The sequence below is a fragment of the Hyperoodon ampullatus genome (genome assembly GCF_949752795.1).
Source record: "Hyperoodon ampullatus genome assembly, chromosome: 2".
Classification (NCBI taxonomy): Eukaryota; Metazoa; Chordata; class Mammalia; order Artiodactyla; family Ziphiidae; genus Hyperoodon; species Hyperoodon ampullatus.
This window is the reverse complement of record NC_136915.1, coordinates 178,358,462-178,386,024: the sequence shown is the minus strand read 5'-3', so window position 1 is coordinate 178,386,024 and position 27,563 is coordinate 178,358,462. Positions and strand designations below refer to the sequence as shown.

The 27,563-nt window shown below is 39.2% G+C and overlaps 1 protein-coding gene across 5 annotated transcripts in view; it reads left to right on the top strand.

Annotated features, from left to right (window-relative positions):
- MIA3 (MIA SH3 domain ER export factor 3) overlaps positions 1-27,563 on the top strand; it is a gene marked incomplete at its 5' end in the record, with an annotated part of 53,877 nt that overhangs the window by 23,435 nt on the left and 2,879 nt on the right. The window contains 22 exons of one of the 5 annotated variants that reach the window (XM_079696308.1): positions 7,208-7,318; positions 8,282-8,413; positions 11,339-11,360; positions 12,068-12,156; positions 12,545-12,622; positions 12,708-12,818; positions 14,155-14,226; positions 14,407-14,511; positions 15,205-15,327; positions 15,437-15,548; positions 16,686-16,741; positions 16,832-16,922; positions 17,069-17,207; positions 23,308-23,409; positions 24,473-24,533; positions 24,635-24,670; positions 24,749-24,816; positions 24,940-25,040; positions 25,210-25,347; positions 26,213-26,281; positions 26,407-26,486; positions 26,630-26,695. In XM_079696308.1, coding sequence (XP_079552434.1) covers positions 7,208-7,318; positions 8,282-8,413; positions 11,339-11,360; positions 12,068-12,156; positions 12,545-12,622; positions 12,708-12,818; positions 14,155-14,226; positions 14,407-14,511; positions 15,205-15,327; positions 15,437-15,548; positions 16,686-16,741; positions 16,832-16,922; positions 17,069-17,207; positions 23,308-23,409; positions 24,473-24,533; positions 24,635-24,670; positions 24,749-24,816; positions 24,940-25,040; positions 25,210-25,347; positions 26,213-26,281; positions 26,407-26,486; positions 26,630-26,695 — 1,962 coding nt within the window. Of the gene's footprint in view, positions 1-7,207; positions 7,319-8,281; positions 8,414-11,338; positions 11,361-12,067; positions 12,157-12,544; positions 12,623-12,707; positions 12,819-14,154; positions 14,227-14,406; positions 14,512-15,204; positions 15,328-15,436; positions 15,549-16,685; positions 16,742-16,831; positions 16,923-17,068; positions 17,208-23,307; positions 23,410-24,472; positions 24,534-24,634; positions 24,671-24,748; positions 24,817-24,939; positions 25,041-25,209; positions 25,348-26,212; positions 26,282-26,406; positions 26,487-26,629; positions 26,696-27,563 lie in introns of those variants that run through there. The other 4 variants (XM_079696305.1, XM_079696309.1, XM_079696306.1 and 1 more) reach the window with 4 other exon arrangements.

Below are 27,563 nucleotides of genomic sequence, written 5' to 3'. Positions count from 1 at the left end.
GTAGTTATTATTCTTATCAGTGCTCAATTTCTCCCATTGTTGGTCAGTGGGAAACTCTTCAGCTTGGCTCCTGGGCCCTTTTGACACCACCTCATGGTCGCTGATACCTTCCTTGCTTTCTAATGTAACTAGATGTTCCAAGCTCATTTTGTACATTTTCTGCCCAGATCTCGAAGGAGCTATTTCTCTAAAGAGCCCTGGTTCCTTTTAGTAGGAAATGGTATTTAGAGGCAACATTCTGGGTACTAAGATTGCTTATTGCTTTTGAGTTGGCCATCAGGTCTAGGCCTTTTTTAGAGGACAAAGCTAGGAAATATGTGGGGATTTTCTTATGTGAATATTCATCATGATGCCACGTGGATGCTCCCAATCAGAATTAAGGATACTAGTGGAATTTAAGGTAACCACATCTATCTGACATAGTATTTTCTTTCTTCAGTGTTGGAAATCTCAGTTTTTACTGACATCAACATAATTATTTACCTTATTTTACAATATTCACATAACAGTATTAAAAATACCAATATCAACACTGCCACCAGCGATACATTATTGAAAATATTGCAAGCATGTTTTGCAATTCTTTTTGTCTTTAACCTATATCCCACTAGGGTATGCCTGAAATAATTCCTTCATGTTGTTCTGCCACCAACTTGATACACAGTTAGGTTAATTATTTTATATTTGCTTTCAATTTTTAGGGATTTTTAAAAGATTTTTTATTTTATAATTATCTAACATTTACAAGAGCCCAAGTCAATTTGTAAAACAAGGTATATTCAGAGAAGTGTAACTTTTGTCCTAGTTTCGTCCAACCTGTTGATACCCTTCCTCTATAGGTATTTTAAAAATTAATTTCATTATCTACCCTACCATTAAAAAATAAGCAAATGATTTCTGCATCTAGCCAAGATAGATTTTTAGGTACCAGCTTTACCCTTCTAACTGAAAGAGCTAAAAAGAAAAAATCAGACAAAACACATGAAACAACAGTTTTCAAGTCATCAGGTAACAGAGGACAGTAATTCCTGAAAGGCAGGGAACAGATGCCATGAGGGCTACAATTGTTACATTTTATTGCCTTGAGAAAGTTCCCAGCCTGTGGCACAGAAAGGAGGAACCCTGAGTTAAGGGGATGGAGCTGAAAGTCCAGGGAAAGCAAAGCAGCTAGAATTCACAGCGCAGAGTACCAAAAGGAGAGCACTACACAGAGAGAGAACCCTAGGGATCTTTGAGAGGTCCCCTTTGATGAGCACATGAGTGTGACAAGACTGTTCAAGGTCAGAGAAACACATCAGTGAGTAGAGGGAACAGTTGCTGACAAAGGGCCAGGAACAGTACCTCCTAATTCTAGGGGAATTGGGTAGAGTTTCAGAAGGGTCTTGCCTCAGACTAAATGTTGCTCATGTCTTACATAACAAATCTTAAAAGCAAGACCCAAAAGAATCAAATTGTTTCCCAGTAATTTACCTGCATCCCAGGACAAAGCTTAAGAATATCTGTTGTATTAGTTAGGGTTTTCTAGAGAAACAGAACCAAGAGGACATACATATGGGAAGAGATTTATTACAAGGAATTGACTTACACAGAGATGGAGGCTGAGAAGTCCCACAGTATGCAGTCTGCAAGCTGGAGACCCCACAGAGCTGGTGTTGTAATCAGTCCAAAGTCCAACGGCCTGGGGAGCCGATGATGAGATTCCAGTCTAGGTCTGAGGGCCTGAGAACCAGGAGCACCAAGAGTAGAAGACTGATGTTCCAGCTCAAGAAATCAGGGAAGAAGGGACAAATTCCTTCTTCTGCATTTTTTTCTATTCAGGCCCTCGGTGGATTGGATGATGCCCACACTGGCGAGGGCAACGTACTTTACTGATTCCATCAATTCAAATGCTAATCTCATCTGGAAACACGCACAGACATATCCCAAAATGACATTTAATCTGGGAACCCCATGATCAGCCAAACTGACATAAAAAATTCACCCTCACATTTATTCATAATGTATGGCATCCAGTCAAAGATTACCAGGCATGCGAAGAGGTGAGAAAAGATGACTCATGATGAGGAGAAAAATCAGCCAATCAAAACCAGCCAAGAACTGCCAGAGATGTTAGAATTAGGCAAGGATACTAAACAGTTATTATTACCATTTAATTAGAGACATGAAAGATTTTTTTTTTAAAGACCCAAATCAAACTTCTAAAGATGAACTGCCTGAGGTGATAAATATACTGGGTGAGATTAATACTAGACTAAACATTGTAGATGAAAAGATTAGTGAACTTGAAGATATAGTAATAGAAGCTATCCAAAATGAAACATACAGGAGAAAAAAGGTTCAAGAAAAATGAACAGGTCGGGCTTGCCTGGTGGCGCAGTGGTTGAGAGTCTGCCTGCCGATGAAGGGGACATGGGTTCGTTCCCTGGTCCGGGAAGATCCCACATGCCGCGGAGCGGCTAGACCCTTGAGCTATGGCCGCTGAGCCTGCGCATCCGGAGCCTGTGCTCTGCAGTGGGAGAGGCCACAACATTGAGAGGCCCGCGTACCGCAAAAAAAAAAAAAAAAAAGAACAGGTCATCAGTGAGCTGTGGGGACACTTTCAAGCACTGTAATAAGTGTATAACTGGAATCCCTGCAGGAAAGGATAGAAGAGGTGTCCAAAAAATTATTTGAAGAAATAATGGGTGAAAATTTTCCAAAATTTATGAAAACTATAGACCCACAGATCTAAGAAGTTCAATGAAACCCAAGTATAAGAAGCATGAAGAAAACTACACCAAGACATATCATAATCAAGTTGATCAAAATAAGTAATAAAGAGCAATCTTAAAAGCAGCTAGAGAAAAGAGATTTTAGGAAGTAAGATAAGGTTGACGTCAGGTTTCTTGTTGGAAACAAGGAATGGGAGAATACAGTAGAAGAATATCTTTTAATATACTTCAAGGACTTCCCTGGTGGCGCAGTGGTTAAGAATCCGCCTGCCAGTTCAGGGGACATGGGTTCAAGCCCTGGTCCGGGAAGATCCCACATGCTGTGGAGCAACTAAGCCCATGTGCCCCAACTACTGAGCCTGCGCTCTAGAGCCCTTGAGCCACAACTACTGAGCCCACGTGCCTAGAGCCTGTGCTCCGCAACAAAGACAAGCCACCACAATGAGAAGTCCGGGCACGGCAACAAAGAGTAGCCCCTGCTCGCCACAACTGGAGAAAGCCCACGCACAGCAACAAAGACCCAACACAGCCAAAAAATTAATTAATTAATTAATTTTAAAATATATATATATATATATATATACTTCAAGAGCAATCTTGTTAATCTCCAATAGCATACCCAGCAAAATAATTTTCAAAAACAAAGATTAAATGAAGATTTTTTTTCCAACATACAAGAGCTGAAAGAATTCACCAGCACATCTGCACCATAAGAAATGTTAAAGGAAGACCTTTAGGCATAAGGAAAATGACAACAGATGGAAATAATGGAGCTACACAAAAGAGTGAAGAATGCAGAAATGGTAACCATATGGGTAAATATATAAAACGATTATCTCATTATTTAAATATCTTTAAAAGTTAATTTACTGTTTAAAGAAAAATATTATTTATGTACTATGGGGTTTAGAAAATATGTAAAAATAAAACGTATGACAACAATAGTTTAAAGGTCAGGAGAGGGAGAAGTAGTAATAACTCTTGTGTAAAATTCTTATTGCATATATGAAGTAGTATAGTATCACTTGAAGGTAGACTGATAAGTTAAAAATGTATAGTATAAACTGAAGTAACCACTAGAATAACAAAACAAGGAGTTATAGCTAATAAACCAACAAAGGAGATAAAATAGAATCATTAAAAGGCTTGATTCAAAAGAAGGCAGAATCGGGGGAAAAAGGGAACAAAGAACAGGTGGGACAAATAGAAAAAAAAAAAAGATGCTAGGCTTAAACTTAATCATATCAAGCCACAGACTAGGAAGGAATCATTGCAAAGCATATATCTCATAAAGGACTTATATCCCAAATATATAAAGAACTCTCAAAACTCATTAATAAGAAAACTGATAACCCAGTAAAATAACAGCACCAAAGAAGATATGTGATGTGGACAGCAAATAAGCACAGTAAAAAAAAAAAAAAGCTCAACATCATTAATTATGAGAGAAATGCAAATTTAAACCACCCTGAGTTATCACTGCACACAATAGAAGGACTAAAATTAAAAAGACCAAGTGTTGGAGAAGATGTGGAGGAACTGCTGGTGGGGATATTAAAATGGTACAACCACCTTGGAAAACATTTTGTCAGTTTCTTAAAAAGGTGGACATACGCCTGTCAGATGATCCAGCCATCCCTCTGCTAAGCATTTACCCCAAAGAAAAACAAGTTATACATCCATAGAAGGCCTTGTATGTCAGTCTTCACTGCAGCTCAATTTGTAAAAGTCAAAAACTGGAAAAAAAACCAAATGTCTATCAGCAGGTGAGTAAGTAAATAAATTGTGGTTTATCCCTACAATGAAACACTACTCAGCAGTAAAAACTAATGGCCTACTGATATATGCAGCAACATGGATGAATCTCAATTTATACTGAGTGAGAGAAGCCAGAGAAAATAGAATACATAGTGAATTATTCCATATATATAAAACTTTAGGAAATGCAGACTAATCCATTAGGACAGAAATTCTGTGACAAGTGGTGGGAGGTAGGGTTACCAAGGAGATGAGACTTTTGGAGGTGAAGGATATGTTCATTATCTTGAATGTGATGATGGGTTCACAGATGCACTCATCTTATCCAGATGTGCACTTTAAATATGTGCAGTTTATTGCATGTCAGTTTTACCTCAAAGCTGGAAAAAAAATAATTTCTCCTTTTATTTTTTTAGATAAAAATATACTTTTCTCCACGCCCTTTTAAAAAGATATGTATATTCTAGACATCATACCCTAGCAGTATATAGAATTATTTGATTTCTTTTTTCCAGTTTCGTAGGACAGTTGACTCTTGAACAATACGAGTTTGAATTGTTTGAATCCCTAATTATACGTGGATTGTTTTCACTAAATGCATACTATAGTATTACACAATCTGCAGTTGGTTGAATCCTCAGATACAGAAGGAGGATACCAAGGAAACTCGCATAAGGAGGGCCCACTGACTATAAATTGTATGGGGATTTTTGACTACTCAGTGGGTTTGTACCCCTAACCTCTGTGTCGTTCAGGGGTCAACTGCATACTTTAGTGCATTCAACAGCTCTTCTGTCGATGGACAGTTTGGTTATTTCCAGCCTTTTGTTATTATAAATAATGCTGGAATAACATGGTTTTGTGCATATATCTTTCCAACATTTGTTGTTATATTTCTAGTATCTTTGAGAGAGAACTTTAGAAGTTGGATTGTTGCATCAGTAGGTAATTACACAGGTGATTTTGGGAGACGTTGCCAGATTACTGTTTATAGGGGTTGTTATTTTGTATAATGATCAGCAATGCATAAGAGTACCCATTTCCTCTGCATTCTCTCACTAAGAGAATATGTTGTCAAATGTTTGGATCTTGCCAATATAAGTGAGAAATGGTATCTCACTGTGGGTTTAATTTGTATTTCTTTCATTATGAGTGAGACAGGTCATGGTTCCCTGTTTGTGAGCTATTCCTACTTCTTTTCCTGAGGACTATCTATTCATTTTTTCAGCTCATTTTACTATAGGTTTGCTGGCCATTTTCTCTACTTGTAAAGTTCTTTATATTTTAGGAATATTAACCCTTTGTAGTATGTTAAAAATATTTTTTCCACACGTTTTCATTGTCAGGCTTTGCTTATTTTGTATTTTTGTGTCCACGGGCTGGACACTTTTTTTTTTTCTCCAAGTAATCAAGGTTACACATCTTTTCCCTTGGATTTTGAGACCTAATTAGGAAGGTGTTGCTCACTCATAATACATCCATATTTTTTTTGTAGTAGTTGTTTGTTCTCATTTTTTACATTCAGGTTTCTGACCCATTTGGAATATATTCTTGTGAATAGTGAGAAGATCGAATTTTTGTTATTTTCCATTTGGCTATCCAGTTAGGCCAACACCACCTTATTAAAAAGTCTGTTTTTCCCCCAACTGACTCTTACTGTATGCTGAGTTGCCAACGCAGTTGGGCCTATTTCTAGATTTTCTGTTCTGTTCCATGGTCTGTCTGTCTGTATTATTGGGCCAGTACCAGACTTTTAATTACAGAGCCTGCTTCAACCGCCTGCCTACCTTCCACCTGTGCCATGCCCTTCTTTTTCAGGCTTTTCCTGCCTGATTGTTCTAATGAATTGGCTTTCTATTCAACTTATAGACATACCTTTAAAATCTGCAAACATCGTTTTCCCCCCCAGGTTAAATATCCTTAGTTTCTTCCACTTTCAGAACGCAATTTCCAGACTCTTCCTTGCCCTTTTCCACAAATCCTATAACCCTAAAATGTGGGACCCAGAACTGACCTCATTGGCATAGGTGTGGTAATGACAAGCTTCCCTAGAATTACACTTTTTAAAGGGGCATCGGCACGAATGTGGGACAGTGTGGACATTTGGAATCCAGGAAGGGCAAAAGCAAGCAGGACTGGAGCGGGCCGGGAAGGAACCTGGCCCAGGAGACGGCGGCCGAGGCAGGGGGTGGTCCATCGAGGGAGCGGGAGCAGCTGATCTCCTGTCTGGGCATTTTAGGGCAGGTGCCCGGCGTCTCAGCACCTGGTGACAAAAGGATACAGCCTCTGGGCAGGAGTTAAGTGGCTGGCCTTTCTCCTTTCCCCCAGCCCCCGCTCACTCTCCTCCTTCTCGAAGCTCCCGGGCCCATGGAACAGCGCTTTCTCCCACTTCCTGCCGCAGGTGAGCCCCTTCATCTTCGCCTCGTTACTTGGTGGCTTCCGCGGAGGTCTCTTCGCTCTGCTCCCCCGCCGTGCTCGACCGTTGGTTTCTTCCGCTACGGCCCCGCCTACGGCGGGCCCGGCCTCCGTAGACTCGTGTACTTCCGCCCGGGGCCGTGTCTGATGACGTGTTTTACTGGAGGAGTAGGGCGAAAGTGCAAGCGGCCGGGGCAGGCGAAGTTCAGTCCCAGGTTCCGCCCCCTGAGCCGGGTCCTTTCCGAAGGAGGAAACGGTGACAGAGAGAGGGTCCGGTGTCATCCCGCGGAGAAGCGTCGCCTCCGCTCCGCTGTCCCGTCACGATGGACTCAGTTCCTGCCACTGTGCCTTCTGTCACCTCTTCCCCGGGGGACCCGGAGCTTCTGGGACCCCTGTCGGTGCTCTACGCAGCCCTCATCGGCAGGCTCCTGGAGGTGACGAGCCCCCGCCCCCAGCTCTGGCAGGCGGGTGGATGAGTTCTGAGAGGACGGGTACACTGACTGACGGGGCGAAGAAGAAATAGAGTGTGTCAGGCCCGAAGCGGGCAGGACGTTTCGGTGCTGTTTAAGGAGATGGTGGGGGTGTATTTGAGAAGGTTTTGTCGCGTGTTCATTTTTTGAGTACTTACGATGTGCCAGGCACTGTTTTACTTTCTGGTACACTGTCGTGATCAAAACAAGCGAGCGTTATCACGTCGCTACAGCTCAGCTCCTTTTCACGTTATCCTCCGCACCTTTGGGGGATGGGGCCAATATGATAGTTAACGTCTACAGGGCCGTGAAAACAGTGTAGAAGCAGACAGGAGTTTAATGCGCTGTCTTTGAGGAAACTTTTAAAATGAAAACATTGGGTTTATAGAAGACAGTTGAATTCAGAGCAGTCTATCTAAACCAGTTATCAGGAAGTGTTTGCAGTTTCTTAGTGTTTGTCCTTCTGTGAGTAGAAAACAATTAAGATTTCAAATCTTAGAGGAAAAGCTGATTGTTTGCGTTGTTCATTATCACTTCGGTTTTATTTGCAGCCATAAAAGATTCTATAGTATATTTCAACTTTTTGTTTTATGTGGCTTAAGTCATAAAAACCAGCTAAGAGAAAAGTATGATCCAGAGGGATTCAAGCCATGTGTTGGACAACATGATGTGTAGGGCTTATCGCAAAATGGAAATATAAGCTCAACGTAAAGACAGATTTATAATGTTTAAAACTACGTCAAGCCAAACAAGAAATAGGAAGCTGCCAGTATCCTCTTTTTATTGAAGCAGTGGAAACTATTGAAGAACTTTGAGGGGATCGCTATCTAATGGAGTTTGAATTAGATTTCTGTGGATGATTCTCTGTGACTGCTTTATTGTAAATTTCTTTCAGGTTTCCCACAATTTCTAATACCTCTATTTCAGCTAGTTGCTACATTGCCTGATGATGTTCAGCCTGGGCCTGATTTTTATGGACTGCCCTGGAAGCCTGTACTTACCACTGCCTTCTTAGGAGTTGTTTCATTTGCCATTTTCTTCTGGAGAACTGTCCTTGCTGTGAGTAAATAAAATTAACGTATACCTTTAGACTCATAAATACAGGACTGTTTTATAATCACTTGCCCTTTTGTTTCTTTTTTAGTTACTAAGTTGAACACAAATTAATATTTATAATCCAAGCTAACAGTGTAATCTTTGTTGGTAAAGACATAGGTGAACAAGACGACATGTGTATAATCTCAATGGGAAAACTTCAGTTTATAAATCAGAAGCCTTAAAAATGTTCATGTCCCTTTATATAGTATAATACCATATCTAATAGTCTATTCTGAAGAAGTAACCGATCATACATTAGGGATCTTGTACAGGGTGTTAAAAATGGAACCGTATTTATTAGAGTGAAAACTTCACAGAACCTAAATGATCCATCGTGGGGGGGGTTATTAAATTATTGTTCATCTATATAATGAGATATTAGGCAGCTCTTAAAATGTATGTATTCCAAAGACATTGGGGCACAGAAAGTGCTCACAATTTAATGTTAAGTGGAAAAAAGCAGAAACCAAGACTTGAAAGTATAGATAAACTGTGTATTATATAAACGCATATATACGTACAGAAAAAATGCTGCAAATGGTAAAAATATATATCAGGAGAAGAGGTAAATTTTCAGTGCTTTTCCTTATATATATTTGTTTCACAGATTTTTCTAATTTGCTCATGTGCTGTTGTGTTCAGAAAACATCTTTTTATTTGGAAATACATATTATATAGTGTCCAAAGACAGACTATTAAAATTTTTATTCCTTAGGGTCTTTTTCTGTGCATAATTTGTCTTTCATGCTTATATACATATATATATGTATGTTTGTATGTATTCTCGTACAGATACATGCTTATGATTCTGTTTCGTGGTCATCTAACATAATTGAGGAAGAAGTCATTCTGTGTAAATGAGCTTTGCAGATGAAAAGCTTTCAGTTTCAGTTGAAGCTTAACAATTAAATGGCCAAAAGCATTGGATGAGTACCATTCTAAACTTTGAGTATTCTGATTTCTTAATTTTATCAGACATGTCATTGTTAATAAGCTTTCTCTCCTTGCACAAGTGATTGTAAAATCACTTAAAAAGAAGGGTCTTTTGCCTGGATTCTTGTGAAGACTCCTTAAACCTCATGGGGCTTTTCCTCAGATACAAGGAAAAAGAATAGAAAGGGTGAACAGAAGGGAAAACGGTGAAAATGTTTTCTGTTTCCCACTCTTGATTCTCCCATCTCAAAAACCCTGACATGGCTTAGATTTTTAGAAGGTTATGTAGGCTTTATGTCCTAACTGCTGCCCTGCAGCCTCAACATTTGGGACCTTGGTCCCTACTCTCATTGCCTGCTTGTTGCATCTTCCTGCTTTCCCTTGCCTGTTGATTTGGGTGAAAGGATAAAGGAAGCTTACTCCCTCATTGGCAAGGCTGTGACATTAGAGAAATAGTTATTTATTTCTGTGTTGGAACTCTGAATGCAGTTTCCTGGAACAGCATCATTAAAAATGGTATTAGATACTGTAATAATATTGAGATCATGGATGACTTGTGGACTGATCTGAGCATCTCATCACCATGACGTTTGACAAGGGAAATAAGTTCTGGGTTACAAAGACATTTAGTAACACTTTTTTAAAAATTGAGTACTGCTTGGATTTTATTCTCCTGTAATTCGGTGCTGTCTTTAGGAGATGATTTAGAAGATGTTAGCTGTTATTTCTCTCATTGCTTGTGTATTTTCCTGTAGCAGTCTTCTTTTCCCTTTTAGATTTATGACTGCTATTTTTAGGGGGTTGGGAAAATCAGATGCTCTAGTCTGTTAGATTTCTAAATTCACCCAATAGCCAACTTTGATTAGGAATTCTAAGATGTTTTCTGATGAAAGAGGCATATCTTAGTACAACAATCATGCCTTTAATTGTGTTTCCTCAGAGTCTTTTTCAATTATCATTGTTTCTAGATCTCATTTGGGCTATTTGGGGTTGTCAAATAAATGATTTGGATAAGTGAAGCATTAGTATGTTTAATATGAAACCACTATTCGTCTTCACTTTTTTAAATTGAGAAATAATTGACTAGTAACATTATATTAGTTTCAGGTGTACAAATAATAATTTGATATTTGTATATATTGCAAAATGATTGCCAATAAGTCTAGTTATTAACACCCATCACCAATACATAGTTACAAGATCTTCTTTCCCCTTTCCCCCCCTTTAAGATCTGCTCTCTTAGCAACTTCCATATATATAATAATCCCTTTCCATTATGGAACTTAAGTGCTCTTTTAATAAGATTGGTGCTCATTGAAAAGATACGTGAATGTATCTTTTTTTTTAAATTTATTTATTTATTTTTGGCTGCGTTGGGTATTCATTGCTGTACGTGGGCTTTCTCTAGTTGTGGTGAACGGGGGCTACTATTGATTGCAGTGTGCAGGCTTCTCATTGTGGTGGCGTCTCTTGTTGCAGAGCACGGGCTCTAGGCGCGCGGGCTTCAGTAGTTGTGACACGCGGGTTCAGTAGTTGTGGCTCACGGTCTCTAGGGCGCAGGCTCAGTAGTTGTGGTGCACGGGCTTAGTTGCTGCATGGCATGTGGGATCTTCCCGGAGCAGGGATCAAACCTGTGTCCCCTGCATTGGCCGGCGGATTCTTAACCACTGCACCACCAGGGAAGTCCCCGTGAATGTATCTTTAGTTGCAAAAATAAGGTATTTACCTTAGTGCTTTTATCTATCAGAAACTATTAATGAAGTATCACTACCAATTAAATTTGAAATTTTTTTTATCCTTTTCTTATTTTTTAATCCTGTGGATCCTTATGCTGAACCAAACCATTATTAAATTTTCATTCTGTTATGATTTGACTATTGTGTTAAGAACTATAATATCTCTATTAATAAGATGTCTTGATATCAAGTTTAATTTTATTTCTCTCTCTTTTAGGTAAAGAATAGAGTATATCAAGGTAAATATTCAGGCTTATTTTGTTATTTGTACTGTTCCCTCAGTACTGGTATTTGATATGAGTTTTGTGCAAGCTGACAGTAGATCTGGTGACTTCAGATCTCTGATTGACTTACTAACTCCTGAACATTTTACTAATCCTAGGTTGCTAGCTTAGATGACAGAGTAGATGGTGATGCTAGTAGATGAGATAGGAGTTGAGGTGGCAGCAGGGAGAAGAGAATTCGGCTCGGGCAGATTGAATGTTGAAGTAGTGCAATTTATTACCTGTGAACAGTGTTCCTGTGCTACTGGGTTATTCAGTACAGTGAATGCGTATTTAAGTAGATAATTTGAGGAATAGAGGTATGTCAATATGCTTACATTTTCTGTTTCTATTTACAAATGGCATATATATGAAATGATCACATTTTCTGAGACGAAAGGTGCTCATGAAGGGGAAAGACATTGAGCTAAAACATTTTACTGTATTTCCTGTCTTTGAAATAAATTTAAATTGGAATCTCATTGAAGTAAGGGTTATTATTATGTTTTTCTTAAATGTTAATATTTTTACACCCTTAGTGCTGTTAACTACAGTTTGCTTTTTAAAGCCGTAATAGTTATGCTGAGTTCATTTCCCTCAGAGTGCCAGATAGCATGTCTTTGCTGCTAATGCGTTGGGTGATTCAATTTTTGATGATTTTATGGATTTCCCCCCCTTTTCAGTCACTGAACAGCAAATTTCTGAGAAGTTGAAGAATATCATGAAAGAAAATGCAGAGCTTGTACAAAAATTATCAAGTTATGAGCAGAAGGTATTAATTATTCTTTTAGCTTTTTCCCCCTGTGGTTGCAGCTCGAATTATTTCCTCCTGTCTTATAGTTCAGTTGTTATGGTGTTTTTAAATCATATTAAAAAAATTTTTTTTTATCTCCTACAAACTATCCAAATGTGAAGCAATCATCATATGTGTAAAGTACTGCTTTCTTCTCTGAGGGATCTCCTATTTGGAGATAAGTTTTTTTTTTCCTTTGGTTGTATGGCCCGACATGTGGGTTCTTCCCTGACCAGGGATCGAACCTGTGCCCCCTGCAGTGGAAGTGCAGAGTCTTAACCACTGAGCCACCGGGGAAGTCGTTGAGATAAGTTTTGGTAGCACTATAATTTATGTTTCTAAATTTTGAATGCTTTATTTTATTTAGATCAAGGAATCAAAGAAACATGTTCAAGAAACCAAGAAACAAAACATGATTCTCTCTGATGAAGCAATTAGATTTAAGGTAAAAATCCCTTCTCTTTTTGAGATTACATTCTAAAGACAAAAGAAAAATAACGAGTAATTATTATTAATACCTTTTTTTGTAGGATAAAATCAAGAATCTTGAGGAAACTAATGAAATTCTGGGTGACACAGCTAAAAGTTTGCGTGCTATGTTAGAATCTGAGAGAGAACAGAATGCGAAGAATCAGGACTTGGTAAGAGCTTCGCTGTTAAGTGTTACTGTAAATTGGCTTTTGAACTATTTTGTAGGTTGGGTGAGATGAACTCTGCATTTTCCCGTGCTTGAACTCGAATAATATTGGGAGTCAGGGAAGTTGAACCTACTTCTATTCATTTTCGTGGAATTTTAAATGCTAATACCCCAAGTTATTAATTTTACAGGCCTCGGAAGTACTTTTGTCCTCAGCCCTGGGTAATTGTCATATTGCTTGGCTCTGCCCTTTGGAACATGTAGAGCAAATAAGAAATAGTTGCCCCTTTGAGTGGTCTTAGTACTTTGTTTTGATTTGTTTTTGCATGGTTCTTTTCTAAAAATAAACTTTAAATGCTAGAACAGTTTTTTTTTTAATTTTTTATTTATTTATTTATCTTTGGCTGAGTTGGGTCTTCGATTCTGCACGTGGGCTTTCTCTAGCTGCGGCGAGCGGGGGCTACCCGTCGTTGTGGTGCGCGGGCTTCTCAGTGCTGCGGCTTCTTTTGTTGCGGAGCCTGGGCTCTAGGTGCACAGGCTTCAGTCGTTGTGGCGCATGGGCTTAGTTGCTCCGCAGAATGCAGGATCTTCCTGGACCAGGGCTCGAACCCATGTCCCCTGCATTGGCAGGCAGATTCTTAACCACTGCACCACCAGGGAAGTCCCTAGAACAGTTTTCGAATTACATAAAAGTTGGAAAGATAGTAGAGAGGGTTCCCATATATCGCACACCCAGTTAAGCTTGATCACCTGGCTGAGGTAGTATTTGCCAGGTTTCTCTGCTGTAATGTTACCCTTTTTCCATCCTCTGCATATTGTACTCTCTGGAAGGAAGTTACTGTGCACAGCCCACAGTTAAAGAGTGAAGAGTCATGCTCCACCTCCGTGACAAATTCCTCGATATATTTTGTAATTCTGTGTCTGAGAGTCGGCTCTTCCCCCTCAAGTCCAGCCATGTTTAGTTTAACAAGAGAACTTTTAAGTGACCTTGGGATTTTTTTCTCTACCACTAGGAAAAATCATTGATGTGAACTGGTTTACTTGAATTTTTTTTCATTTTCTTTCCTTTGACTTCTTTGGCTCGTCATGTACCACATTATTTCATAACTAGGAAAGTTGTATGAAAGATGGTATGAAATATTTATGTTTTCAGTATTTTCTTTCCTCATGTCTTTACATTGTTGACTTTTCTCCTAGGCCAAGACTGGATCATCTGCTTTTACCTGCTATCTAGAGGATGGCTCTGGGATGTGTTTTGTTCATGTTTCTTCTTTTTATCATATATCCCAGTGTTTCTGCTGAAATTCTAATACATTTTTGTGTTCTTTTTCCCATGGCAGATATCAGAAAACAAGAAATCTGTAGAGAAGTTAAAAGATGTTATTTCAATGAATGCCTCAGAATTTTCAGAGGTAAAGCTCTCTACAATTCCTGGAAGATATATTAATATGATATCGTAGTATTTTGAGGAGCAAACATTTGATGTGTGCTAGAAAATGCAAAAGACAAAAACCGTATGTCTTAATTGGGAAAGTAACTTTTTGTGTGTTTTTCTTTGGAATTATTGCTCTAACAGGAGTGTTTTGCATTAGGTTCAAATTGCCCTTAATGAAGCTAAACTTAGTGAAGAGAAAGTGAAGTCTGAATGCCATCGGGTTCAAGAAGAAAATGCAAGACTTAAGAAGAAGAAAGAGCAGGTAAAGGGAAGTTAACGTCATAGATTATGTAAACTAGAAAACCAGATAGCATTACCTCTTGAATATCTTTTCTTGGATATGGTGTTTAAGGAAATGAAGTATGTATGCAGGATTCAATTTTTAGATATGCAGAGTTTAAACTGCGCTCCCCAAATTGAGTGCATGTGTACATTCTCCATCTGTTCTAGGTTTTCTGTTCTTTTGTAAAATTCCTTGCAGCTATCAGGATGTTTAGTCTTTGTCTCATCCAGCACCAGCCAATTATTAACTTGAATAGCCTCAAGAGGGCGATGGACTTGCTTCTTAGACCAAAGAATTAGGTATTTATTACCCTCCTCTGAGCAGTTACTGTTTCTCTGACCAAGGGACGGTTACATGATCTGGAGTCTGGACTTGGTAGGCAGTGAGACGTGCCCTTCTATTCCTACTGGAAGTGAATTATTTGAACTGGCTGCAATTTTCTGAAGGATGCGATACACTAGATCAGTGTCCCTGACAGCTCTTAGGTTCTCACTGCAGTTCTGAGGGATGGAGTCACTCTCCCCTCTCCCTTAACCAAGGCCATAGTATAGTCCCTAATGACGAGCCAAGGAGAAGCATGGCTCCCTGCTTCCCTGGCTCATTTTTTGTGGTCTTGCTGTCTACAGTGCAAAAGCCATAACGTCCAGAAATTCACATGTTTTAACTTTTCAGTTGCAGCAAGAAATCAAAGACTGGAGTAAATCACATGCTGAGCTCAGTGAACAAATCAGATCATTTGAGAAGTCTCAGAAGGATCTGGAAGTAGCTCTCACTCACAAGGATGATAATATTAATGTGAGTGCATTCTCCTGAATACATGCTTAATTCTCGTGAATTCTCATGAATCTGGGTAATTGAAATTGAGAGGCTCTTTCTAATAAATATCCTTTTGCTTCTTTTCTAGGCTTTGACTAATTGCATTACACAGTTGAATCAGTTAGATTGTGAATCTGAATCTGAAGGTCAAAATAAAGGAGGAAATGAATCAGATGAATTAGCAAATGGAGAAGTGGGAGGTAAGATTGGTTTCAGGGAGGTTGGACCTCTTTTTGCCTTCTAGTCTCAAGTACACTGATGCTTTTTTCAGCGGTCTGAATTTCCTCGTTAGGGTTAAAGCTGTAGACGCCTGTCACTGAATTTGTACAGTTGGCCCTCCGAATCTGTGGGTTCACATCCGTGGATTCACCCGACTGCAGGTTGAAAATATTTGGAGAAAAAAAATTCCAGATAGTTCAGAAAAGCAAAACTTCATTTTGCTGCATGCCAGCAGCTGTTTACGTAACATTTACATTGTATAGGGTATTATAAGTAACTTAGAGATGAAGTATGTGGGAAGATGTGTGTAGGTTACATGCAAATGCTGTGCCATTTTATATAAGGGACTTGAGCATCCACGGATTTTGGTTTCCTGTGGGGGGGTGGGGGAGGGGGTCCTGGAGCCAATCTCTTGTGGGTACCAAGGGACGACGATGCAGGTCTGTATGCGTTGGGCAGAGGTGGGTTGCTGGCTTGTGGTACAGCAGTAGGCGTGCCCTGGAGCCAGAGCAGCATCAGTCCTGTCTCCCAGCTCTGTGTACTTACCGAACACTCCTCAGTAGGAGAAACTTCCTTCTGAACTTCATGCTTATCACTTCTGTAGCTCTGTGGTTTTAGGGCCACAAGCAATTTCAAAAGTACCGAGTGGTTGGAGCCGTAAACCTAACTAAGCAGTTAGAGTGGAGGCTAAAGGGAAAGAGTGTTTACTGATGAGAGAAATGTTTGTAGACACTCTGTCCCAGGTTGGAGATTGTTCACACTGTGGGTGTTTTAAACTACACCTGGTAGCAGATTCAAGGGGAGAGCAGAGGAATGAGTCTTTCTAAATAAGAGATTTGACTGGGGGCAGGTAGATCTGAGAGAGGAGAAAGAGCTTGACTTCACATATCCCTTCTTGCTCAAGTACAGCATGGATAATATTTTTATTGTACAAACTGGGAATTCGTTTTTTCAACCTAAGTTTGCATATCTCTTAAAAGTCAAATAGCTGAATCAGTTCTTTTCGTTAGTTTGTTTTTTCATTGAATGTTTGAACATGATAATTGTTTGGGGGAAATCAAGAAAATATAGTTAAGCAGCAAGGAAGGAAAGAGCACTGAAATCCTTTTGTTTTTTAGGTGACCGGAGTGAGAAGGTGAAAAAGCAGATTAAGCAGATGATGGACATTTCTCGGGTATACTCCTTTTTATAGAGTACTATAAGTGCCTGTGAATTCTTACTATGCCTCACTTTTAAGACTGTTTCTCTCTTCTGCAAATTTTAGACCCAGACTGCAATATCAGTAGTTGAAGAGGATCTGAAACTTTTACAATTTAAACTTAGAGCCTCCATGTCCACTAAATGTAACCTGGAAGGTAGGTTGCTTCTTGAAAAGAAATTGCCACTGGAAAAATAAAGAGTGGCTTCCTGTTTCCATGTTCTCACCCCCCTTAACGCTGGCCTCCTCAGTACGTTCTCCAGTTCTTGTGCACACAAAGCTCAAATGTTTTATCCCTTACAGACCAAATAAAGAAATTAGAGGAGGATCGCAATTCCCTGCAGTCTGCCAAAGCTGTACTGGAAGATGAGTGCAAAACACTGAGGCAGAAAGTGGAGATTCTGAATGAGCTCTATCAGCAGAAGGAGATGGCTCTGCAAAAGTAAGGTTTTCGTGGTTCCTTGTTAACAATACTGTCATCTAACTAAATGTCTGTACTACTATAGATAATCTTGTCTTTTTCAAAGACTGTTTATAGTTTTTTCTGCCTATAATTAGTATAGATTTGTCTTTCTTTCTACCTTGTTTCCCATAACTTGCAATTTTTTTTTCCATTTTAACTAATTGTCAGCAATTATTGCCTGTAATTTACTTGAAGCATAGTAGTTATGCTACTATAGTAGCGTAGTAGTAGTAGTAGTAGTAGTAGTAGTAGTAGTAGTAGTAGTAGTAGTAGTAGTAGTAGTTATGATACCCCATAGTAGTTATGCATAGTAGTTATGCTACTAACAGGTACTAACAGTTGCTGTTCTGGAAGTGCTTCTTTTGACGATTCATACCCTTTCTGAGGCTCCACCACTTATTCCACTTTTGCTGTTGTTAGTTATGTCATTCTGATTTGTCTTGCATTTGTTCTACTAGTTTTTAATATAGCCTTTAAAAATCCTGAGTGATTTGTATGACATGATTTTAAATAGAATAAATACTTCAAAAGGAGTACTTAGATACAGTATTGTAAGTTTTGGACTTAATATAGTCAATATTCAGACTATACATATATAATATGTAATTGTGGCAAGGTTGTTGGGAGTTTTGAATATAGAAATGCTTGTTTCATCCTCAGAGCAACTTACAAGATAGGTACAATTATTATTTGTATATTAAGTGTAGGAGGCTGAGGCTCAGAGAGACTAAGTAACTTACCCAGTATCACATCGTAGTGAAGCAGGGCCTTGTACTAGGTTTTTCTGACTCTATAGCACATGCCCCTAACTTTTTAACTGCATGTGTTCTAAATGACAACCATATGGAAACCATAAAAAAAAAAAGAAATACCTGTTTCATGTGTACATTTAGGTATTAATCTTTTGAAATATACATCTCAAATTTGGAGTTAGATATCTTTTGAAAGATATACTTTCATAGTTCAAATTTTCTCCGCCAAAATTACCTGAATCTTCTAAAATAGTTTATTGGTGGCAGTTGCTATTTGTGTTTGCTCCTATACTTCACTCTTTGGCATTTATAGCAGTCTATGAGCAGGCTTATTTTGCTAAGCAAATTTAATCTTTTTCATATGTTTAGGTTGCTATTGCCAGATGCCATTAAACATTGGAACCATACCACTAACTTTTTCTCTAATTCTTTGCTCACCAAGAAATTAGTTTAGATTTTCCAAGTTTTATTCAGGCTAGCTCTAAATACCTGACTTGCTTCAGATAAATATTTCCCATTTCATTATTTATTATTTTTTTTTAAAAAGCACTTCTCTGGCGACTTCCCTGGTGGCTCAGTGGATACGACTCCACACTCCCAGTGCAGGGGGCCTGGGTTCGATCCCTGGTCAGGGAACTAGATCCCACATGCATGCCGCAACTAAGAGTTCTCATGCCACAACTGAGGAGCCCGTGAGCCACAACTAAGACCCCATGCAGCCAAATAAATAAATAAATAAATATTGGGGGGAAAAAAGGCACTTCTCTGCCACCGGTAGTCATCTGAATCACCTAAATGGCAATTGTCTTTCTTTATAATATAGTCAGTGTGGCACTATTTTATTCAGTTCTTCCAGCATCCATTCATTCACCATGTCAGGGCACAAATTGCATGCACTTCATCCCCAAAGCCACTGTGTGTGCTCAGGCCCAAGTCATCTTTTCTGCCAGCCCTTAACTAATCACCTATCTCCAGTTTCTCTTTCTTATACCTCTTCTTCCAAGTCTACAGCTTCTAGAAGGAACTTTCTAAAATACAAGTCCTTGTATATCATCATGTGGTTTAAAATCTGTCGAGGAGGTCCCCCATTCCCTTCAGGGTCAATTTCCGACTGTTTGGCAGACGCACAGGGCCCCTCAGCTGTCCTGAGCTGCCTGTCCAGGTGCATCTCCTGCAGCTCCTTCTGACGTTGCCTGACCTGCAGCCTGACCTGACCACAGTTCCTTCATGCCACGCTGAGCTTCTGTGTAGTTACGCATGCTGCTTTTTCTGTAGTAAAAATGGCCTTTTACATTATTTCCACCTGGCAGTCTCCTGCCTACTCAAATGTTTATGTTCCTTAAAATCTTTTCTAGAGTGAGTTGTGGCATAAATAAATAAACAGGTGAGTACTCATTTTTTCCTTATAATGTAATGCCTAAATGTATATTTAGGTTTAAATATACATATTGGTATTTGCTTTCTATTTGATGGCCTGTTCTATGTTCCTTTTTCTCTTTCTGTTTTTTGGATTATTTGAATATTTTTAATAATTCTGTTTTTCCCTTGTGTAAGCTTGGTAGTTATTGGTTGCTTTACTTGTCTTCATATACTTACCCTAAAGACCACAGCATGTATCCTGGACTTACTCAGTCAATAGATTTACCTCTTTCTGGGCTTTAACTCCCTCCTGGGTTAAGATGCTCCTGCATTTTAATTCTTTGTATACTTAAACTCCACAAGATGTTTTTATTGTCTATTACAGTGCTTCCCGGCCAGTATTCACTTGATTTACACACATATTTATACAAGCATACCTGGTTTTATTGCACTTTGCTTTATTGCGCTTTGCAGATACTGCATTTCTTACACATTGAAGGCTCGTGGCAACCCCGTGTCAAGCAAGTCTTTCGGCACCATTTTTCCAACAGCTTTTGCTCACTTTGTGTCTCTGTCACATTTTGGTAATTCTCGCAGTATTTCAAACTTTTTCATTATTATATTTGTTATGGTGATCTGTGATCAGTGATCTTTGATGTTACTTTAAAGATTATGAAGGCTCAGGGCTTCCCCGGTGGCGCAGTGGTTGAGAGTCCTCCTGCCGATGCAGGGGACACGGGTTCGTGCCCCGGTCCGGGAAGATCCCACATGCCGTGGAGCGGCTGGGCCCGTGAGCCATGGCCGCTGAGCCTGCGCGTCCGGAGCCTGTGCTCCGCAATGGGAGAGGCCACAGCAGTGAGAGGCCCGCGTACTGCAAAAAAAAAAAGAAAAAGATTATGAAGGCTCAGATGATGGTTAGCATATTTCAGCAGTAAAGTATTTGATAGTTAAGGCTTGTATGTTGTTTTTCAGACATAATGCTGTTGCACAGTTTATAATAGACTACAGTATAGTGTAAACATAACTTTTACATGCACTGGGAAACCAGAAAATTCCAAAACTCACTTTCTTTCTCCACTTTATTGTGGTGGTCTGGAACTGAACCTGCAGTATCTCTGAGGTCTGCCCGTAGTTCCTGTAGTTCTTCATCCTCTCCTGCACCTTTGGTCTTCCTTTTGGGATCACTTTCATTCTACTTGAAGAATGTCCTTTAGTGACAGATTTCATCAACCTATCTTTGTGTGAAAACATCTTTATTTTGATTTCATTTTTTAAGGATATTCTGCTGGCTCTGGGATTTTTGCAGTTATTTAATTCCAGCACTTTAAAGATAACCTGTTACTTTCTGGTTTTGAAGTTTCTTTAAGGAATCCAGTATCACTCTTATTTTCCCTGTTCAGATGTCTCACCCCTGCCGTTGCTGCCTTTAAAAGTTCTCTTTCGGATTTTTAGCAGTTTATTGGGCGGTGCCTAGGTGTGGATGTTGGGTTTGTGTTTCTCTTCTCCTTCCCCTCCCCTTCCCTAACTATTTTGCATTTATGCTGTTTGGGGTCATCAGCACCTCCTGAATTTTGGGGTCTTTCTCCATATGTTGATTCTGCCTCATTCTCTCTTCTTCTGAGATTCCATTTAAACCTTTTTAAAAATAATTTCCCCTATGTCTGCTACATTCTTACCTATATTTGCTTCATTCTGATTTTTTTTCTGACCTGTCTTCCAGTGTGCTAACATCTCACTTCAGTTATCAAATCTGCTACTAAAATCATTAATTGAGTTCTTAATTCCAGTTACTGTGCTTCAGTTTTGTAGTTTCTAATCCTTTGCTGAAATTTGTAATCTTGACTTTTGCTTCCATGAATATATAAGGCACAGTTATTTTAAAGTCTGTGTGGTAATTCCATTATGTGGATCCTCGATGGGTCATTCCTCTTGCCTTTTAGATTTTAATCACAGTGTCTTGTGGGGTGCCTAGACAGTTTTGACTGAGTGGCAAACATTGTAGAGGGAATTGGGGCCTAGAATGGTGTTGTTTTCCTAGAGAAAATATTTGAGTTTATTTCTAGCAGGTGGTCGTCATTTTAATCCAGTCAGCAATAAAGGTCATTCAAAAATGGCTTAGTTCTGGACTTCCCTAGTGGCACAGTGGTTAACAATCCGCCTGTCAGTGCAGGGAACATGGGTTTGAGCCCTGGTCCGGGAAGATCCCCACATGCCGCAGAGCAACTAAGCCTGTGCGCCACAACTAATGAGCCTGCGCTCTAGAGCCTGTGAGCCCGCATGCCACAACTACTGAAGCCAGCATGCCTAGAGCCTGTGCTTCGCGACAAGAGAAGCCACTGCAATGAGAAGCCTGCGCACCTCAACAAAGGGCAGCTCCCGCTCACCAGAACTAGAGAAAGCCTGCGCGCAGCAATGAAGACCCAACGCAGCCAAAAAAAAAAAAAAAAAAAAAGGTCTTAGTTCCTTCAAAGGACACTGCATTGCTCATTTGGTACTCCAAGTGCACAGCTCTTTCTAGCCTCAACCTAAAGCCCAGGGCTTTTACTAGGGTCCCTGAGCTCCACTTCATTTTCTATGCAGCCAGGAATATTTTGAAAACTATTCAGTAGCCTCCTTATATCTCTACATTGTCTTAAGTGCATGGGTGAACCTAGGGGAAAAGTGGCTTCAGATGCCAGGCTTATTTGTAATTCTGAGATTCTTTTTTATTTTTTTACTAGATCTTGGCCTCATATTAGCTTACTAGCTAATATATTAGCTCTCTGATGCCTTCAAGCATGTTCTTTATATTTTTGTCGAATGCTCTATTTGTTTTCAGTGTTCTCAGACTAACTCATTCAGTCCTGGAAGCAAAATTCTCTCTGATCTTTTTTCAAGACCCAGTTTTCTCACATCTCTTCCTGATTTAGGGATTGTTCTGTTGTTAGGTACATCATTTACACATTGAACTGTGAACTCAGTGTAGGGATAGTACTTTGCCCATATTTTTATCTTTAGCATCTTACTAGGTAAAGTATATTATAGCTATTCATAAGACATATGCTGAGTATTAAATGGACAGTTACAAAAGAATATACAACCCTTTTTCTCTTTGATTACTAACTGTTTTTACTATAGCTCTTCTGATTATGCTTCTGTTTCATAGAAATTGTTTCAAGTTTCCTTTGAATCAGAACTATGGTCAAAGAAGTACAAGGGTAACAAGAAAATAGCATTTTAAAACCATGTTGCTACCATTGCAATCTCTGGTATAGTAGATTGATATCTTGAGCTCCAAGGTTAGTAGGTTAAAACCAGTTTCCAGTAGATGATACTCTGATTACGGGACAGCTTAGATTCTTTTTCTATCCAGTAGACATGGCCAATTCTAAGATTTTTCTCTTTCCTTTAATCATAATTCTATTGAAATAGGCAGTAGGAGTCCCACATCTGAAGTGTAGAATTAATCTGTGGTTAACTGCACAACTAGAAGATGTTCTAAAAGGCTTTTGGGGGGCTAATTATCATGGTACCAGCCTTGGATTGAGAAATAGTCCTTCCAAGATTGAAGTAAGAGAAGTAATTACAGGTCTTTCCATGGTAGAAATAAGAGCAATAATTATCCCCTGCTCTATCCTAATAAGTTTAATTGTGTTAGGTTGATCAGCCCTGGCTTTCCACATTGAAGTAAAATGAGCTTTCGTTGTCTCAAACACAGGAAACTTGCCCATGGGGCACAGAGTGTTTTTTTCCATTTGTTTGTTTCATTCACTAGTGAGTAGAGAATTATGAGGAGAAGTTTAAAAATGCAGGTGATTTGCCAACAGGGCAGAGTTTGATTTTTATCCTTAAGTGGCAGGTTTGAATTCCTTCCTATGACTTGTTTGTATGTGTGTTTTAGAGAGGATAGGAAGTAACAAGGAGGCATTCAGACAGACGGCTGGGAGAGCAAGAGAAACACTTTCATTTGACAACTGATTTTATCTTAGGAAATTGAGTCAAGAAGAGTATGAGCGGCAAGAAAGAGAGCAGCGGCTGTCAGCTGCAGATGAAAAGGCGGTTTCGGCGGCAGAGGAAGTGAAAACTTACAAGTGAGTTCAGCTTCTGAGGAGGGTGTCAGTGGCTGATGAAACTACTGTTGGCTTTTAAAAAAAAAAAAAACTGTTTTACACTGTGTGGAACAAAATGGCACAGAAGCAGAAATAAGTGGTCAAAACATTTAATTAACATGAGAAAAAATAAATTTTAAGTTAACAAAGGAAAAAGTGTTAAATTCACAAAAATTTCCTTACACCCAACACTGACAAGACTGTAAGGGAAATTGGTTCATGCCAACAATTCTGAGTGGTTTTATATATCAGAGAAATTCTTTTTGGAAGGCAGTTTGCTGTATGATGTATTTAAAAACCATTAAAATGATCATGCTGGGGCCTTCCTGGTGGCGCAGTGGTTAAGAATCTGCCTGCCAAGGCAGGGGACATAGGTTCGGGTCCCGGTCCGGGAAGATCCCACATGCCACGGAGCAGCTAAGCCTGTGTGTCACAACTACTGAGCCTGCGCTCTAGAACCCATGGGCCACAACTACTGAGCCCACGTGCCACAACTACTGAAGCCCGCATGCCTAGAGCCTGTGCTCCGCAACAAGAGAAGCCACCGCAATGAGAAGCCCTTGCACCGCAACAAAGACTAGCCCCCACTTGCTGCAACTAGAGAAAGCCCGCATGCAGCAAAGACCCAATGCAGCCAAAAATAAAATTAATTAATTAATTTTTTTTAAATGATCATGCTATTTGATAGACCCAGTAATCATAGCTCTGGGAAATTTTCTGTGGATATAATTAAAGGAAGAAAAAGCTTTATGGAGAAAAATATTTATAGCGGGATTGTTTGAGAACATATTGAAGAGAACAGTTAAGGAAATTATAAAATATCAGTTCAGAATCTCCAGCTATTAAATAATAAGGAAGGAAATTATGCAGTATTAGTTTTGATCACAGTGTACTCTTATTACAGCCATGTAGAATGTGTTTTTATACATATGGATGAAGTCTGAAAGGGTACAGCTGTAGCTGTTAGAGTAAAGGGAACATGGCAAGATTGTTTAAAATATTATTCAGTTGTGCTCTAAATGATAAAAGCAAGTTTAATTCTTAGGCGGAGAATTGAAGAAATGGAGGAAGAATTACAGAAAACAGAGCGCTCATTTAAAAACCAGGTAATAATTATACTGCCCTACAGCAGCAGACTTCTTTGCTTTCTAATACATATTATTATAATGAATCTCTGAACATATTTTTTGATGTGTTATTTTTTCAGATCGCTACTCATGAGAAAAAAGCTCACGATAACTGGGTAAGATTTTTTTTTTCTTTTCTTTATTTTGTGTGTTGTCTACCACAGCTTATTTTGGATATTTTTTTTCTCCAATAGCTCAAAGCTCGTGCTGCAGAAAGAGCTATAGCTGAAGAGAAAAGAGAAGCTGCCAACTTGAGACACAAGTATGTGATTTTAAAACATATTTTCAGTGTGTTTTAGAGTTTCTAAAGGCTGTGCTGTGTGGTATCCAATAAGGAATTAATTTTCTATTTCATATTTAAATCCATTCTTTCTCTATATTCAAGATTACTGGAACTAACCCAAAAGATGGCAATGCTGCAAGAAGAACCTGTGATTATAAAACCAAAGCCAGGAAGACCCAACACACAGAACCTTCCACGGAGAGGTAGGGAGCACTTTTAAAGGGCTGCAATCTATTTTTTGGTGGAAAATGTGTTTAAATTACTTTTTATTTCTGAATATGTGTGTAATATTTATGATGCCCTAGAAATAATCCCAAGAACTTAGAAAAACAAGGTTCACTTAAAGTGGTAATTATTGCCCGTTGTCTTCAGGTCCTCTGAGCCAGAATGGCTCTTTTGGCCCATCTCCTGTGAGTGGTGGAGAATGCTCCCCGCCACTGACAGCAGACCCACCCGCAAGACCTCTGTCTGCTACGCTTAACCGAAGAGAGATGCCTCGAAGTGAATTTGGTGAGCATTGACGTGTTACCTTGCAGTAAACTGTTTCAAGAGTTTTTTCCTTCTTTGAGAATTCTGATGCAAGCAGCAGTTGAGAATTTGGGTCTGTCCGATATAAAGAAGGAAATTTCTTAATTTTGTCTTGGTGGATAAATAGTCTACTTTAGATTTGCTTTAGAACAAAAAGCGTTTATTTATTATTATAACAATACTATTTGTCATGTATAAGTGTATATGTAAAACAAATATGTAAATATCATTTATTCTTATTGTTGTTTGTTTCTTTTCAGATTTTTTGCTGTGAAGTATAGGCCTTTATCTTTAAACTTCTGTTGAGTTCTTCTCTTGAATAATATAAAAGTAGCCTTAAAACTATATCATTTATGCAGTGTACATCTGTTTCTCATTAATGTGAAATGCTATAAGTCTGTTTCTAATCACAAATATGTCTATAATACTTGGTAAGATATGGAAGTCAGATTACATATAGACTGAAAAAATAGCCTATACAATTGCCTGTAGCTTGAAGTACCTGACCAGTGCTATTAATGTGCAGGTCTTTCAATCCAAGATAGTTCTTATTTTAATTCTTTAAGTTTGTGCATAAATTGTTAGTGATTTCTCCTCATACGTATTGGGACACCCATTTTATTTTATTTTATTTTTTCTATTTTTTTTTTTTACATCTTTATTGGAGTATAATTGCTTAACAATGGTGTGTTAGTTTCTGCTTTATAACAAAATGAATCAGTTATACATATGTTCCCATAGGGAGACCCATTTTAAATTTTGCTTTCTGGGTAGAACTGAAACCTGACCTGTCCACAATTGGTTTATTCTGAAAAATTCAGGCAAGGGCTGTTATTTCTCTCTCAAGGGTCAGTGGATGGGCCTCTACCTCGTCCTCGATGGTCATCTGAGGCATCTGGGAAACCCTCTGCCTCTGGTAAGGGACCTAAGTGTGTTCAAAGAGTCTCAAATTGTGGAGGAGTTGGGTAGAGGACTTGGTATTCTTCTTCAGAGAGTTTACAAGTCAGAATAAGTCTAACTCAGTTCTCTGGCCTCCCACAGATCCAGAATCGGGTGCAGCTCCCATGATGAACAGTAGCTCAAGAAGCTCTTCGCCCTCTAAGGTGATGGATGAGGGCAAGGTAAATTCTGCGGTCACTTTGAATTGTAATTAGGTATTTCAGGAAGCATCTAACTTTTTCTACAACGCCCTCTCTTTGCCTCGTCCATCTCCCTTTTGTGTGTTGTTTTATGTCTGTACCATCTCATTTACTTTTTGAAAAAGCAAGCTGTTCCCCAAGAGCCTGAAGGCCCTTCAGTTCCCAGCATTACGTCTTTGGCTGAGCATCCAGTGGCACTAAGTCCTTGTAGGCTGAACTGGGCTTTTTACTTGGTGTATTTCTGGAAAAGAGCTGAGGAGCGTGACACTGATCTGCTTTGCTTTGAATCGCACGGCAGCACCGACCTCACTAGTGACTTGGAAGTGTTGCTGGGTCGCGAAGTCTGGTTGGTCGGTTGGTTTTCACTCCTTTTTCCTCTTTTGGTTAGGTGATTAATCTCTTTAGAGCATCTGTTGTAATTAACCTTAAAATGTGAAAAGTCATCACTTCAGTTCTGTATTGTGTGCTTCGGTGTTGAGTACTCTAAGGCAAATCAGTTCATCGTATATTGTGTAAATTCATCATTATTACGTATTTGTTTGGAAGTGTGCTATTTAAGAATATCTCCAGTGGTATACCAGGCAAGCCCTATTTTGAATAATCTGAAATTACAGATTAGTAACAGAGGATGTTTGCTATAAATGAAGTACTGAATAGTGGAAATCTTTAATTACCTGTTGTGCCAGTTCCCAGCAGTAGCCTTAAATTATGTTCACATAAGTGTATTCTCTTGTAACTTGTGTAGCTGCGACAGCTGGTAAGTCCTCTGATTGTACCTCACAGTGCTTTACTGTGTTGACATCGAGATACATATTTTCATTATTGAGAATTTCCAACCCAGCTTCCGCAGGGAAGGAGTGGTCAGCACCTCGTAATGTGAAGGACGGCGTTACTGGTGAATGGGGGTGGATGCTGGAGCTGTGCCTGCTGAACTTGAATATATACCGTTATCTCTGTCGGGAAATACTTGCGAGTTCCCGTGCAGGACTCCAGGAATACACATGGCTCGAGAGCTCTTTGTGTCCCAGGGCAGCCTGGCTAAGACCTAAGACCCCTTTG